We start from the raw sequence: 17247 nt of genomic DNA, 5'->3' as shown, positions 1-17247 counted from the left end.
ATCAGATATCTACTGAATATTTTCATCTCAAGGATACAATCATTTACAGACAGAAAATGAAATTGAACGTAAATAAATGATGCATACTTGATCTTGTACACCAAACTCAATATTGAGATGATGCAACAGATAACTTACATCAGTATGTTGTTCTAACTTTAACCTGATTTAGCCCATCAACAAAGTAACAAGTTACAAAACAAGTAAACGTCTATGTTTTTGATAATTAGTACTCACTGAGATGATGAAAATAAGCAAACGTTCTTACCAATCTGCTCTTGTGGAGCTAGGTATATAGGTCGTTCGATGCGTACTTTATCCAAAAGAATTCAAGAACATTGTCCGGCGTGGCTAAGAAGAGGAGGCAGCGGCTCAATAAGAAGTTCTATAATCGAACACCTTGTGAACACAGGTCACTCAATCAAGACAGACTCTGCGTTCAAAGTCATCTACAAGGTAAGTAGAAGCCTTCCTAAGACAATTAGACTACATCTTCTTTGCATTGCCGAGGCAATAGCCATACATTTTGAAAAAACCAGAATTATGTGTACAAAAGAGACTGGTACAACCTCTTCTTTTACCATGGTCTTAATGTATTAAAAATTTTTTCTCTTTCTCATTACTCTTGTTCTTTTACAGCCACCTGCTTCACCTTCCATCTTCTCTTCAAATCTTGTACCCCCAACCGGTTTGTTTTTATTTCAACGATCATTCCGATTACATTTCATCTCTGTTTCAACATTTTATGTTATTTTATCATGCTGAGCTACTCTTATCCGATGAATATCTAAGCCATTAACTATCAAACTTTCCTTGTTTTTAAAAAAATTTTTTTCTAATACCTTTGTTTATTTAACCTCACTGTCACCAGGTATATCATAAGTTTATTATCAGTATTATTATCACCCTGTAAAAATAAGTATATATATTTGCGATTGTACAGCTTTGAAAATGAATTCGCCGAAAAGAGAACTCTTCGCTGAACTAATCTTTCTTATTTAAAACGTTTTTCATCTATAAATAGTACAGCCCAAGTCAGTCAGTCATAAACAAGGAAGAGCATGGCACAAATGTGCGTTAGCTCACGTTCCCAGACTAAGTCAAGAAAACGAGATAAAATTAAAAAGAGAAGTACCAAGGAATTTTAAATAATCGTGATAAGAAGGATAATCGGAGTGATTAAATATTAGGGATATATGACAAGACAGAATGAAGAGGTACTTATGAAAGATGACTGGAACCAAAAATCTAGAGTAAGATAAATAATGTATGTACCTTGGCTATAACATAGTATACTTGCAAATGATTACTGCCAAGAGAATACATACACTGACAATATATCAATACAAGTTGATCATAAAATCAAGAAAGTTAAACTTACATCAACTTCATTAGTTACAGCAGTTTGTAGAATTAGTTCAACATTAGCGTAATTATTTACATTGGAACCACCTGGTACCAGAACCATTTTATTCGCCATTTTGATATATTCAGCATTAGCTTGTATATCTTCTGGTGTTGCCATACATACGAAACGTAAAACATCGGAACTGCCGAATGTAGCATATGACCATTTTCGTAAAGAACGCATACATTTCACAGCTGCTATACCATTGTTCGCGATCAGAATCTTTAGAAAATGAAATAAACATCTATAAAAAATAGCCGATAAGTGGATTTACTGTCGTATAAAGGCAGACGCTTCCCATAACTTCTGATGATTTTATGTTAGCTGAGCTAGATGGTAAAATTACAGAGCTTTCTTTCATAGCCATTCTAGATGACATCGTCAGCGCCTACTTCATGTATCAGTAGGGACTGACAATATTGTCCACAAGGACAATGAAAGCTCAGCAGTTAAACTAATTATCTCAAGGAACACAACACTGTAAATAGTATTACTTAAGCTAAATATCTTTACCGTTTAACGAAAAATTGTGATATGTTTATATGTATCTATAAACTAATTCTAGACAATCTTATATATACCATAAAAGAGATTTGAGGAAGAAATCAATTGATGAACTCATATTTTCTTTATATTAATTGTTCAGTTTGTAGACTCATCAATTTTGTAATAAAACAAACAATCAATGTAAATATAACGTAAGTGATTTACCTTTTCGATTATTCTAACACCGCCTGATTTACGCACAAAGTCTTCAGGTGAAGAAAATCGAACCTTGGAATTTGATGAAGGCCTATACATAGGGATGTGTAAGACAGCAAAAATAATAAAGAGAGATAGATTTTATTTAGTTATGATACAGTTCTCAATAAATTTAGTTACAAATGATAATTCTCATCACACAAAGCAATCAACTGATAAATCATTGAAAATAAGGCAACAACACTAGACAATTGTTTCGTACAGGTTTGAAACCTTAGAACAATCAACATCTACGACTGAACAGAAAACAAAATCCAGAAAACTAAGGGTTTAGTCAATCATTCGGATTTCAATTGTACACATTTGTTTTGTTTTTTTTTTTCAGATTCAGTCATTTCAAAATGTAATGCAGCTATCATTATATATCACTAATGAGTATTGGTTTCCTTTCATAGATTATGGTTACTGATTGAAACTTCAAAAAAAAATTCAATTAAAAGCTGTAAGTTTGAAAATATATATCATTAGATTTTCACTTAGTTACTAAATGAAACAGAAACATCAAGATTTAAAGTTTAATGTTATGCAGGATTTTGAATGTGAACTTTTACAAGAGCTTAACCTATAGTGAGCTATGTAAAAACTATCTCATAATTGAAAGTAAATATATCTAATTATAAGTTGAGAACAATCATAGAACGAGGAAATAGAGAAGTTATAATATCAGAGACTCTTTACACCTTCATCTTCATAAGATAATACAATATTTATAATGAAGATATATTTCAACTCTTGTTATAATATCGAATTAATATAGAATAAAGCAAGCCTATTATAACCATTGATTTAGAATAACATGTTTTATATATGCTAAATCATTGATATTTTTCACTATTCTTTAAATATATCTTGGATTTCTTCTGTGTTTCTTAGACTAATAATCAATAGATTCCCTATGAATTAATATATCACCATTTCTGACCATTTTGTAAAGTTTCCTTATTCATTCACTTCATTCCCATGTTGCAAAATAAAATAACAAAATATTATTATTACCAAATGAAATTCTGAATAAAATCAATTATTTACAATCATATCAACGATGATAATATTATGAACAATCATTAAACAATAGTGGATTGTGTCAGCAACAACCTATTGTAGGAGAGAATAAACTAGATCCCAGTAGAGGAAGAAATCAGAAAGAAGCACTGGAAGTGAATAGGACACATATTGAGGAAAGTAGCCAAGTGTGTCACAAGGCAAACCCTCAGTTGGAATCCTCAAGGCAAAAGAACATATTACACTGAGAAATGGAGACAGATATGAGAAGAATGAACAAAAATTGGATAGAACTAGAAATGAAGGCCCAGGACAAAGTGGGTTGGGGAATAGTGGTCGACGGCCTATGCTCCATTGGGAGTAACAGGAGTAAGTAAGGAAGTGTGAGATGGTAGCAAACAATGGTTTCAGAATTCAAAATTCAACCACTAGATCACAGATTCGAAGCCGTTTAACACTTTGATTTGTGAAGCTGATTGTAATTCTAGACTTTAAATCAACTGAGTGACTTAAAGTCAAAAACACGAATATGAACTTGGTAAACTTTTCATATCCCAATAATTCTATATTATTAAATACTGTTTTTTTATAAATCACTATATTCACAAGACTAAAGCTTAAAATAGAGAATTACAGAGAGTAATACTGGTTAATGTATAGTTTAAATAAAAACATGTAACTATATTGAATGTAAAACCAGTTTGCAATGAATAGTTATATACAGATACCTTTTGTATAAACACTAATGAATATCTTTGCATGTAATGTCATGTACTTTAACCTAAGAAGGGGTGAATAAAAACTAATTGCTCACGTGACTAATTTATAGATTCGCTCCATCTGCCACATCTTGTTTATTAGTAGTAGATGGATTAAATACGCCTTATTTTCCCCGAAGAAAAAGTATACATGTATCAGCAAACTAAAACAAACTACTTCCGATACATTGATGAGTTATCGGCCAGAATAGTTATTCCTACGGTAGTTCATAGTCTACAACGTCGATAATCGAAATGGTTAATCAGCCTTGAAAATTTAGTGTTATCATTCAGTCATTATCAACGTAAAACATAGCTCACGTATGAATCAGTTCAAGTTGTTATATTTCATGTCATCATGGCGAAAAGAGACCAAGCAAACTAAAGGAATAGTATAAAAAATAACACCAAAAAAGTTAAAATTCAAAGGTTAGTAATACAGTTTAGAAGGACGAAATGCAGTTGAAGGGTAGAAAGTTAGGAATGATGATAAAGTAAGGATTTCGAGTAAGAGAGAGAATAAATACAACTGAGTCACTATGAATGAGTCTAAACTACAGGTCTTCAACCAAGTTGAATTTCACTATTGTTCTGAATGTAGTGACAAATAAATAATATCACAATTTTTCGCACTGTTGTAAAATTAGACCGTTCTGAAATAAGAATACCTAGTTAAATCCGAGGTTAACTACAGTTACTGTGTAAAGATATTTGGTGAATATCAGTAAGATATACCATGTTCTAATAAGTACCATAAAGATAAACAGTTGGAACCACGCGTATTTTTTCGAAAAGTTCCATTATGATTTACAGATTGATAAGTCTTTGTAGTTCTTAGAGCATATTTCAGTGACAAAATGACCTGATCACCCAACAAACTCCCCATAAAAAGAGCATTCCACTATATATAATATTTTCTGGTACACAGAATTAAAAATTTATATGGTTACGGAAATGAATGTAACGCACAAACGTAACTCTTTCAATTCTCGGAATAAGCTTACACGGAAGTAAAAAAAGTTATCTCAAAATAAATATATGTCAGTTAGACAAATCAGCGTACATCCTGAAATTAGTGTCTTGGCCAAAGTTGTAAACCTACAGTAACACTGAGATAAAATTAACAAACAAATCGAATTAGCGTACCAGAAATGATAGTGAGGAATACTGAACATTGGTAACAGATCTGTGCTAACGCGTCGATTCTGAGCCATGACATCTAACGTGTCCAACCATCAATCTTAATAGTAATCATGTGAACTTCAATCAGGTGTTCTGAATATACCGACATGGCTCAGTTGAATGGCTAATAACCTCATGGATTGATATTCAATATTCTGTGTCTGACCTGAAATATGTTAACTTGGTAATACTAGAATACGCGAACAATGCATTGAAGGAGAGTGACCTACACATGCCCTCTACTTTAGAAGACTGCGTTTGACAGCCACAAAGTAACAGATTGGATTAGTTTACACATCTCCAGCCCGCTCATTCACAGACAGATATCTCACCAACGACACAAGTAACGCTAGTTAGCAAACGTCAGCCGATTTTGAATAATCCGTATCGAAACTTCATCATCCACCAACTCATCAGAGCTAATATGACTACCAAGATAAGTTAGGTGGTCGACAAACTCAACTACTGAATTCATTACGATCAAAATAGGTAATGACACAGGCTAGTCCTGAAGCAATATCTTATATTCAGAGGGAGAAAAACGCTTCTTAAACAAGATTGCATTGTTACTAAAGGCATTCAGAAGACCTGTACTGTCAGCGTTTTCATCAAAAAGGAATTTGTAATCTCAGTGCCTCATGTAGATTAGTGAGAGAATAATTCCTGGACATTTAGATGAATAAAGCGTCGTTTATAGGATATCTAAGACAGAATTCAGTAAAAAAGGGACATTGTCAAATCAAAATAAACTGCATGTAATCATGATAGCGTTTTCAATTTAACATTGAACAAAACCCACTTTAACACTATCGAGGTTTTCATCGACAGAAATTCTTATTCAAAACTCTCTTTTGGGCAAAGCATCTCAAGATTATCACTATCCATCAAATAGAAAGCGTGTTTAATGGGACAGCTATTCAATTATGAAGTTATAAGTAAAAAATATCTCATTAGAATCAATGAAACCTCAACCTTAAATAATAATTACTCCACTGAAAAGTATGGAAGCCACACGTAAAATTCCACTAAGAAAATTATTAAGGTGTCTCAGATTGAATTGAATATGGGAGAATGGGATATAGAAAGCTTATCGATTAGTACGTCAAAGATAGTACTAAGCTGAATGGAAAAAAATATAAGTTGAACGCAAAAACAAGCATTTTAGAAAGCAAGCTCTATATAAAACTAACAAGACCAAAGCAATGTTTGACTGCCATTCTAGACAAAGTGACAAACCTTACTGAGTGTACAAAGTAGATAAACTGGTGATATACTACTGGGACACCGGTGGGACCTAGGATATCTCAATTCTACAATCAGTAATGCAACTATTAGTTCCTTTTTTCACCGTATTATATTTTTCTTTTGCTGTGCTGATAATAAGTGTGGTAACTTCGACTGATGCGTTGGTTATGAATGGCTCATATAGTAACATTAAATTTAAATTCTTTGTTTTGGATAGAATTTTTGGATACAGAAGATAGCTTAATCTTCAAATCTCCAGTCAGAATCAAGTGTACACCTAAAATTATACAACGAGTCTGCGTTAAACACATAACCAACGACATTAGATAGGAAATTACTCTAATAAGCTCAGTAACCACAATAATAAAAATCATATAAAGCGTAATTAAATTAAACTCCAAGCATTTACTTGGCCAATGTATGTGAGCTAAAATCTGAGTTGTCATCTGAACGACCGAGTTTCCAGTCGACTTTGTGAACATCCTGTGTAACTGCCATGCCTCGAATTTCTAAAATAAGGGAATATTTTTAAGCTTAGAATATGCACGTAAATTGATCTATTTCATTTCATGATATAACTTTGTTATTTGAATAGTGTAGAAAAAATTGTACAGCGTAACAGACTCAAGCCGTGTGCTTTCGTTCACTAGAATCTACTAGAAGTATAAGACAGTTCAGTATATCACACCTCTTTATAATGATAACAATCACAAAAATTATTGACCAACAACAATATGTAGTTGTGAACATAAAAGTGACTCAAATTACTCATTTCGATTATGTATATATAGCAGCGCTTGTCTCTCAATCCAACAATAATGACTGAATTATACTGAAACTAATAAACCTCAATTTTTCTTTTTTATTTAGTACTGATAGTCCAGATGTTAATATCAAACAGTTTAAGACTACACCCTTTAATAGACCTAATAAGATACCATTTATTAGCCGTTTGTACCACTAAGGTATCTCGCAAGAACAAAAATCGAAACAGACGTCAGCCAAAGTATTTACAAACTAAGCATCAAAAGAAATAATCGATACGATGGTTATTATAGACAACTCGGAAAGCCTAACTGATGAAGCCCACACTAGATCTTGGCTTGAAGCCGTCAAAGCATGGGAAAGAATATTTAGATAGTCAAAGAATTGCATGCAAATAACGCCAATGCGAAAACTTGGAAATTTATCTTATTTGAAATGCTAGAATACGTATTCTTGTTGATGCACATTTAAAACGACAACGAAGTAATGCAAACTATGGGAAACGCATTATTAAATAAATTCTTTATCGCAAGCTACGCGAGATAATGTATCAAATAGATTAAAATGAAACATCATTATTAGGAGGAAAGAATTAAATCCTCAAGGTCAAGTAGTGTTCACATTTGTTTTCCTGCTTGTTCACTACACATGATCTTTACAAAATTAAAACAGAAATATGATGTGGGTTACCAATACTTGGCTCCGGTTTAATGCGTTTACATTAGGACCAATAAATCTTAATGAGTTCAATTGGTTTAGATTGTCAGAAAGAGCTACACAGAGCTGCGATATACAGTATATATCTGGTTCACACCATCCCAACATCTAGCGGGCTAACGTTCAGGCAATTAAAGACTACGATATCTCGACAGACTTGGCTAACAACGTAGATGTGTAGATTAGAGGCGGGTAGAAAAAGTTTAAAGCTTCATTTTAGTCAGTAACGTTATCGTTCATCCTGTAACAAACTATCACATTCACATCCATGAATCGACAGGGTGTAGTGTCAGTTATTATGGCAAGCCCATATACCTTATTCTAACTTCCGGACATCCTATTTTATTCATTTTACTTGAGCCATATTTTGACCTTGTTAATTATTCGCCTATTAGCCTTGACTGTTTTCACATGAGCGTACATATGTGTACACTTCATGTCCCATGACTCATTGTATGTCTGTAGCTTATTTTGTCTGACTATAAATATGGAATAACGCTTAATTAAAATGGAGTTGGCTTCCCAGCCATCCTCCCTGTGCATCATTTTGCTTGGCTCTGTTTCATTCACTTCATATACAAAATATATGTATTCAAATGCCATTCTCGTTAATTGACTTATTTAATTCCGTTATGGACTAACGCGATTCAAGTCTACGATGATAAACGAGAATAAGCGATAACAAACATTCATACAATCATTCGTACGATCTAAATTGGAGTCAGATCAACGGATCACTTCAAGGGAAACCCGAAAGCTTCTGAAGCGTAGGAAACACTTCTGAGACTTGTTTTTAATAAAAGCTCATTATTAATTCAATTACGGATCCTGGAAACTCCATGGTATATTTGAAAATAGTATAGCTAGATGCTTCACTACTTGAGAAACACTGTAAGCGTACGATAGTCATACTTACGCAAAACGATCATTTTCGTATATTAAGCAAAGAACAGAGCAGTGACAGAAATCCTCTAATATGGTCGCACGAAATTTAGACATGCTAGCCGAATTAGATCTGACTGAAGCTGATACTTCACCAAACTATTCCACACTACGAATATTGATAACCACACATCCCATAACTATACCAATGAGATCACAGCTGTGATATCAGTACATACGACTGAGGAGGCTTTTCTTTAGTTTTTTTCGCTAGCCACAAACCTAATAAGTCACTGGGTTCTGATGGGTTGCATTCGCTATTGCTGTCATCCTTTGCTGACACCATATCAAGACCACTCACGATGACGTCCAACATGTCTCTCTCCCAAACTCTATTCTCTAGAGATTGAAAGGGTACTATTACTGGCTTTATATTCAAATAGCAAGAGAAACTGGTAGTGTATAACAACGGACCTGTCAGTCTATCCAGCACAGTATTTAAGTTACTTGAACAATAATTAGGGCAAAGGTATTAAGTGAAGTAGAATCATTCATTCCGTTAAACGCCCTGACGTCCGGGGTTTCGGAATAATCATTCATTCTTAATTACCTTGCGATGAGCAGGAGCTGCTTGAACAGCAGCACACGACAACAGTTTGCCTATCAATATAATAATCAAAGACTTTACCAAAACATTTGATAGTTTATCACTCGAAGCTTATGAAGAAGCTCTCAGGCCTTGGAATAAAGGGTGCTATATAATAGTAGGCAAGGAACTTCCTCTGCGGACGAAGATAGAAGGGGAAAGAGAATGGGATACTGTCTGAATGAAAGCCAATTAAGAGTTATGTACTTCTAAGGATCACCTTAGGTTGCATATTTTTTCTCCTTTACGTAAGTTAACTATCGAGACCACTTAAGTTGTCAACACTGTAGTTTGCAGATGATATCAAAGTCTGGAGAACAATAGATGGTGAGGCTAATCGTCTTGACCCCCAGGCTGAACTAGACGAATTAGTTAGATGGTCACAAAGTCAGGGCTTATAAATGAACCCTACAGGCAGTGCACCAATGCACATGAGACACGGCAACAGCTACCAGCATACTATAAACCATACATGACTTCCACGCGTGCAGGAAAAAAGATTTAGACGTAACGGTAAGTAATGTCTTGGAAACTTTTGGTGGTTGCTACATTGCAACTTCCAGGTGTTTTTGAGTGTTATGGTTGCCTCACCGAGCATTCGAACATTTAGATGAGGATATGTTTCGGGTTTTACAGTCCACCTATGTGAGACCACATCTGAAGTGTTACATCCAAACGGCTGATTCATGACTTATTAAGGATACTGACACACTCAGGTGTTCAACGTGTGAGCCAGAGTTGGTGACGTGTCTTTCATTACCCTTGAACGATAATCCCTTACAGCGCCTGAACCTTTTTCTGAAGAATAAGATTTAAGCGATATCAAAATAGGTACTGACATCGACCCTCCAAGGGCGTAGATAATAATCTGGATCTAGTGGATAGTTATTACTCCTACGTTAGAAAGGTCAATAGAAGAAGGACGAAGGTGAAAACGAAGTTCGGAAAACCTAGGAGAAAGAAACTTTTCGTCCCTAGACAATCTATGCAAATACGTATTTATCAGCCCCAAAAGATGGCCAACATATCTTTAAAATAATAACTGTAAAAGATACAATCTTGGTCATATAACACTTCTAGGTTGCGAGCTTTGGTTACATAAGAACACTACGTCCCCCTACCTACAGAATCCAAACGACAGTCACTTAGTATCGATTTCAATATAAAATGAGTGGAGGTCTTGAGAGCGAAATATCTCCACCTACGACTTACCTTTACGCTCCCAACACAGCTGATATCACCCTGTCAATAACTATGCCTCTATTCCGTTCGGCTATCCACTGAGGCATGACCACCATCATTTACAGGAGGTATCGTAAGTAATCTTTACACCCCTACGGCAAGGACAGCACTACCTACCACTGTAACAAATCTGGAGACAATTCAGCTTCTCATATCAAGTAAATCTGATAACAACACATCACCGAGCGTGATAAGACGTTCACGGAACGTAACTGTACCTATGATGTTGACGAAGTTCACTGCAAGCTAGTTCCGTCACCATCAAAGGAAACAAGTAACTTCTCATCTAGCTGTTTCATGAACCTGGATGGACTGTCATCCGAACTAGGCATCCAAAACATATCTAGTCAGATATGTAATGACTGAACAGTGGACTTTTATGTTTATTATTGTTCACTCTTTAAGTAATAAAATGGCAGAACTTAAAATGACTGGCTTAATTACGAAATCGGAAACTATTCATGTAACGGAAACGTGGTATCTGTCTTAAATGTTAGATGTATAACTAAACATAGATGACTTCATACTGCAGCGTTTCTACCGATATCATGAAAATGGATGAAGCTTATATGAACTACATAAGTGACAATATTTCATAGCACACGCGCGGTAACGACATCCTGAACTTGCTATTTTGTCTCAGAATTACACCTATAATAAGACTTATTGAAATATTGTTCTCTACTAAAAGTAATGGGATGGTTTATTGTTCGTTGCCATTTCATACAACAAATATAAAGCGTAAGAAAAATCCTCACCGAGCAACAACACGACGCTTTAAGTTTGCAGACAGTGAATTTCAGTGAACGTCCTCAGTTGATATAACTGGGATGGTTATTTTAATAACAACTCGTTATCGGACGCGATAGTTATCCTCAATCGGACCACGTTGTCGTGCTTAAATGCCACAGACCATACAAATACGTACAAGAGTTATACCAATAAGTCTTTCTTACTCCCATTTAAATGTCGAGCATGCGTCAGAAAATCTTCACAGCTCTACGCTGCTAAGGACTTTTACTCCTGCACTCAGTGTATGAAACGAAATTGTCGAAATATTACGTGATTGAAACGATAGTGAAGAAGAGTTCGACGCTCTCTAAAACATAATACCTAAAATTTCTTCTGAGTTGACGCATGCGTAAATCAAAAGATATTCCGTTTCCCATCCACGACGACACAATCGTGTAGACTGTGTACGATAGTACATTATATATATATATATTCTCTTGTAACCTAAAACCCTTTCACTTAGCTGGCCTCAATGATTCTTTGATCATCCATACCAAATCATCAAGGTAAACTCAAAAGTATCAACATCTAGGAGAGTAACTAATGGGGTTATACAGGGAAATGTTCTAGGGCCCCTTTTATTTGTAATGTACATCAGCAGTCCTTGTAGCTGCTTCGAAAAGGGAAAAACTTTCCGGTTCGCTATTGCCACAAAGGTAGTCTACCCACACAGTAAAGATGAGATGCATGACACTGCTAATTTTATATCGCGGGAACTAAACAAGTTGGCAGTATAGTGTAGAAAGTACCGACTTCAACTTAAGATTAGCAACTGTAGCTGGAGTAGAAGCAACTTGGGTCAATATTTTGAAGTTGATAGTATGCCAAAATCCGAGTTTTATAGTATCTTAGTCCTAGACTTATAACACTCGAATGACCTAGATTTTTCGTAACAAACCACGTCAATCAGCTCAAAGGGACGTAGACTTATGGGCCGTATAATTCGTAATTTTCATGAAAGTTAGTCCAAGCTGAAACAGTGTAAAGTCTGTGCTTGAATACTGTCCGTTTATAACCAGTGGTCTTCGTATTAATGACAAATTAAAATTCTAAAGAATATAGAGATGTATCACAAAGAAGACTTTAGGACTGAGTTATGACCAGGGTTACTTTGCACGATCTGATAAATGGGTGCTAGAATCCCTTTGGTAAAGAAAAGCCTGACTTATTCCAAGATTTTACTTCAAAATCGTATACAAATTATGAAGTTCTCCAAATCCAATGTTAGGCTTCATCTATTCGTCTAACTATTTACCAAGAAATCACATTAGGTTGATTAAAATACAGCATTGTAGATCTGAAGTATGGTGAAAATTCTTCCTACACATATATAAAACCCTAGAGATAATGTATTAACGGTCAAACTTTGAAAACAGAGGTTGAAAACCGGGACAGACTTTTTCCTCGCTAAGTATAAATAGTTTTAGAACAGTCCTCCCTCTGAAATATTCATTGTAGATGAATAACATTCGTTTATTAGACTTGTTGATAAAGCCCTCACCTTCAATCATCCGGCTAGAACGAACAGGTTTGCACCCTACTAAGATATCATATTACATTCACGTGTTTAAAACATGTAAGAAAATGTTTATTTCCAGTTTCATTTCTTGTTTATATCAGCGTTAAGATTGTCGACGCAGAGGTAGGTGACACAATAAAAATTAACCAGAAGCGGACAGATAAATCACCAGATTAACGGACAAAACAAAATACAAGACGTAGCGATCAACGCTAACAATTAAGAGATGTAATTTCTCCGACTTTTAAGACCGAGAGTTAGGTGTAGTATCCCTATATAACATGGCGTGCAAGAGCAGGTGTAAATCGTCAAGTACAAATCTCAATGTACCTGTACATATTGTACATCATTCAATAGCACTCAATTGGACAAGTAACACAAAGCACGCCCCATTGCAAAATATTAATTCATTCAAAAGTTTGTAGCGTGATGTCGAGTTGAGGTTAACTATGAACACCGCTACCAAGAAACACGTGCCAAGTTAATCAGAAGATGTAGGTTGAACGAAACCAAATAAATCCATAAAATCCCCGACAAGCCAAATATCAGAAGACAGTTAATGGACCAAGTCGAGATATATTTGCTGGCGATCTCGTGGTATCGAAAGGATACCGAGGTCGTGCCAGGATACAACCTTGGTTACAGAAGGTAACCGAATTCGCGCGAAGTTACAATCAAAGTGTAAGTATAAGAATGGAAGCACAAAATAGCTGTCATTAGCACAGTCAAACAAAAGCACGTTAAAACAAACACTGGTACAGTTGGTTATAATAATAATTGTTTTTATTAAACCAGTCGTGTTCTCATGATAAATGTGAGTCACTACAAGTTATTAATGAAAATGTGACTCGGAAACGTCCTATAGAAAGTCCTCGCGTCAAAACCCCATGGAAATGCCCGAGACAGCCAATTTCCTCAACACACTCTCGACCATAACTTTTGAGAGTTCATCATTTGTGAAGAAGCGGAGAGGTGGTCAGTGCATGACATGGTGTCGTGGCATGAGAGAAAGCTGCAAAGGACTGGCTTCTGTCGGTCCTTTCACGACTCCCTGGTTGGGGTCTGAGAGATGGTGCTACACACTGGCTAGAGACGTTATCAGATATGGCTCAGAATAGAAGCCAGTGGTGGTCCTGCTGTAACCTTCTTTTACTTTCTTCATAAAAAGTGGTTGTGTCTTTCTTACCTGAAAGATTTCTTCTGATTGTACCTTTCCGTTCCCTCATTTCTACCATACTACCTCACACCAATCTCCTCGTTATCGTTCTCTTTTTTTGCGCTCCTTAGCTTTTTTTTCTATTTCTCTTCGAATTCTCATTGTTTTGTGTGGCGCATATACATTGACGCTCTCTTGTACCAATATTCATGTGTTCAAATAAATAAATAAATAACTTTTGAACGGCTCAACCGATTTCACTCATTGACTTTCTGTGGGATTTCTCTGGCAAATACCTGTTTGACAACTTACAATACATTGTAAGATGAATGAGTGAGTGAAATGCAAAACGTATCAATGGAATCGATTAACTAGCAAACCAATTTTACGTATGAGCAGTGAACAAAACTTGCCAAAGTAATCATGCTGAACCATCGTCAGTATGAATGGTGAACCTCCAGTCTCATATGAGACCTTCAGCTCTACATGGCAATATAGCACATACAGTATACCACACATATGTAGGGTAGTAAACGAAATAGCCCGGCCTGAAGCGTTAGGGCTTGAACAACGCTTAAAACCCATTGTCTGCTCTCGGAAGTTTGTGGAAGGATCGCCACTCTCTTCCTTTCTGAACGATATATGATGACGTCTCTAGCCACTCTTTTGCACCATCTCTCAGACCCGAATCTTGGAGTCGTCAACGACCAACATAAGTCTACCCTATGCAGCTTCATTTCATACCACGACACCACGTCTGACACTGACCACCTCTCCGATTCTTTCAACCAGTCCCAGACTCGGCAAATAATGCACAACGTGGAATTCTCTGGGACGACATTTGTAGAACATGTCTAAGCCACCGAAGTCGATGTTTCAAGATGGTGACACCAACTGGATTATCGTCTCTGCGCCTGAACACAAGATGCTGAACCTCTTCATTACTAACATGGTGTTGCCACTGGATGTCAGCAATCCTTCAGAGACAACAATGATCAAACACGGAGAATAGTCGAACATCCTTAACTCGTAAAGTTGAGGTTCCACAAGCATAGAACAAAACTGCTACCACCAACGAGTTGTAGATCCGACCTTTTACAGCCAAATTGGCATTACGAACGAAAACAGTCAGTAACCTGACTAATAACTCTACACAAATAGTGTTGTTTTCTCGCAGTTATCGTTATGCAAACACTGAACAAAAGTTCATACTATTATCATAAAAATGGGTTGGAAGTTATACTCCCCTTGGCTAAAACTTATGCTCTTTTGGCCTCCCAAATGCTTTAGTATGGCCGAGAGTTAACTCTCCCTCTCGAAATGCCCTCGCGTGGCTTCGCGTATATAACCACTGCCAGGGAAGTCCTACTGTGCTTTCTCGTGGCATTACTGTTGTTTTCGAATTTGCGAGGACAAAACGCGAATATCTGGTGACTTAACGGGGTTGGTGGATATGAAGGGTCCACCTGGGGGAGTTGTTAAACCCTAATTCAAAACCAATGGTGAAAATGAGTTTCAGGATCCTAAAGGATCAAGTGGTGTATGTACCAATTATTGGTGAACAGCTACCATTTGATTGCATCTCCTGACGTCGTTCTACTGCCTTGTGGATCAAACTTTTGAGTTAAAGGCTCCAAACGTGGCCCTCTAAGGAAGCCACCTCTTTCGGTTTGGACACCTGGGAAGTATCACAGCTTACAAAAATTCGAGTGACTTGTGTGACGCATTTGTATTCTGTGCACCTTTGTACAAATATTTATGTTTCAATAAATAAAATAAATAATCAGTGTATGAACACTTAATTAACTGAAGGTATCGTTCGGTATATTACCTATAATGTTACTATATTAGCTATACTAGTTCCACTCATTTTATAAGCGATCCATTAGGTAATCAGCATATTGAGTTTACGATATAAGTCTCACGGCCACGCTCACGTTAAACCTATTATTGTCAGTGGTCCATACGAAATTCTGGAACTTACCGCTAGTATTATGTAAAAACATTTTTTTCTTTTTTGTCATATAACTGAAAGCTACCACACATGTGAGTTTTCTATATGATTATTATTAATATAAACAGGAAATACTTGTACTGATCATACTTTAAGCAGCTAGCACAGTGTTCCAATGTGACTTGTTAAGGCACTTCAGCATGCTAATTTGTCCTTTAATTGTTGCTTTTCCTCAAATTTGAGCAACTTACAATCAGCGAGTTTTGTATTCAAGTGAGTTTTGTGAACGAAACCCCGGGCATCGTACGTACTTGAACCTCTGTCCTTCTGAATGCTAGACCACAAACTTAGACAAGAAACCACAGCGGCCTATGATGGACATGAATATATTATTTCATTACACTGACTAATTGTTCATAATATTTATGACTAATAGAACTTACACACTTATAGTGTGCAAACCAACTCTTTACCTAAATGACTTGAAGAAATGAAGCTTCAAGATATTATGCATACCTGTTTGTATTTTGATTTCGTAAACCATAGTTATAAGAAGTAGACAGTAATTTCAAATAACATGGATATGATACAACATAATGTGTATCCGGAACAAAAACTTAATAGGGATAACAACGTGGTATATAAACACAGGCAGCAAATACACTTGAGCCCTGTTTTCGCTTCAGCTGATAAATGAAAGTGAGAAGCGCGTGTGCAGAAATGTATTACAGGCGGGAATCAGTGTGTCACGTGAGTAGAGAACAGAGAAGTTGCGAAAGACTGATGTCGAATTGAATTTTTATATTCCACCCTATTTGATATGGGAAAGCTGATGAAAATGTTTCTTTCGTTTTGTTTTGTCTTGGTAAATATGGCTTATCGAGTTTTATACAGGAATGTTTTTCTTCTCTTGAAATGTCCAGAGTAAAAATGGTTGCTTGATTATATAGCTTCCATGAGTGGCCTTATGCCTCCTTCACTGACGCAACTTAACCGACTTTTTATTTTTTACTGAAGGCCGTAGAATTTTCAGCTTACATATTATGAAGAGAACGAGAATGGCAAACATAACGTTTAACTCTTACAGGTGCCGGATACATTCAAAGAGAGGTTGAACTGTTGCGATGATAACGACTTCTTGGATTAATAAAAATGAAACGTTCCTATATGTTAGAAATGGAACCGAAAGAGTTTGTTTTTCCAAGTCCATGAAGGAT

The 17247-nt window shown here is 35.9% G+C and overlaps 1 protein-coding gene across 1 annotated transcript in view; it reads right to left on the bottom strand.

Annotated features, from left to right (window-relative positions):
* Nucleotides 1–7760, bottom strand: part of MS3_00002536 (uncharacterized protein) — a 103239-nt gene extending 95479 nt beyond the window's left edge. Inside the window, exons 1-3 of the mRNA XM_051210134.1 lie at nt 6767–7760; nt 2120–2201; nt 1382–1630 (exon numbers count right to left, since the gene is read on the bottom strand). Coding sequence (XP_051070084.1) covers nt 1382–1630; nt 2120–2201; nt 6767–6855 — 420 coding nt within the window. The 5' untranslated portion in view covers nt 6856–7760. The remainder of the gene's footprint in view (nt 1–1381; nt 1631–2119; nt 2202–6766) is intronic.
* Nucleotides 7761–17247: the final 9487 nt, after the last annotated feature.

The sequence above is a fragment of the Schistosoma haematobium genome, chromosome ZW, assembly GCF_000699445.3.
Source record: "Schistosoma haematobium chromosome ZW, whole genome shotgun sequence".
Lineage (NCBI taxonomy): Eukaryota > Metazoa > Platyhelminthes > Trematoda > Strigeidida > Schistosomatidae > Schistosoma > Schistosoma haematobium.
The sequence above is the reverse complement of the archived record's forward strand: the minus strand, read 5'-3'. Positions and strand labels throughout refer to the sequence as shown.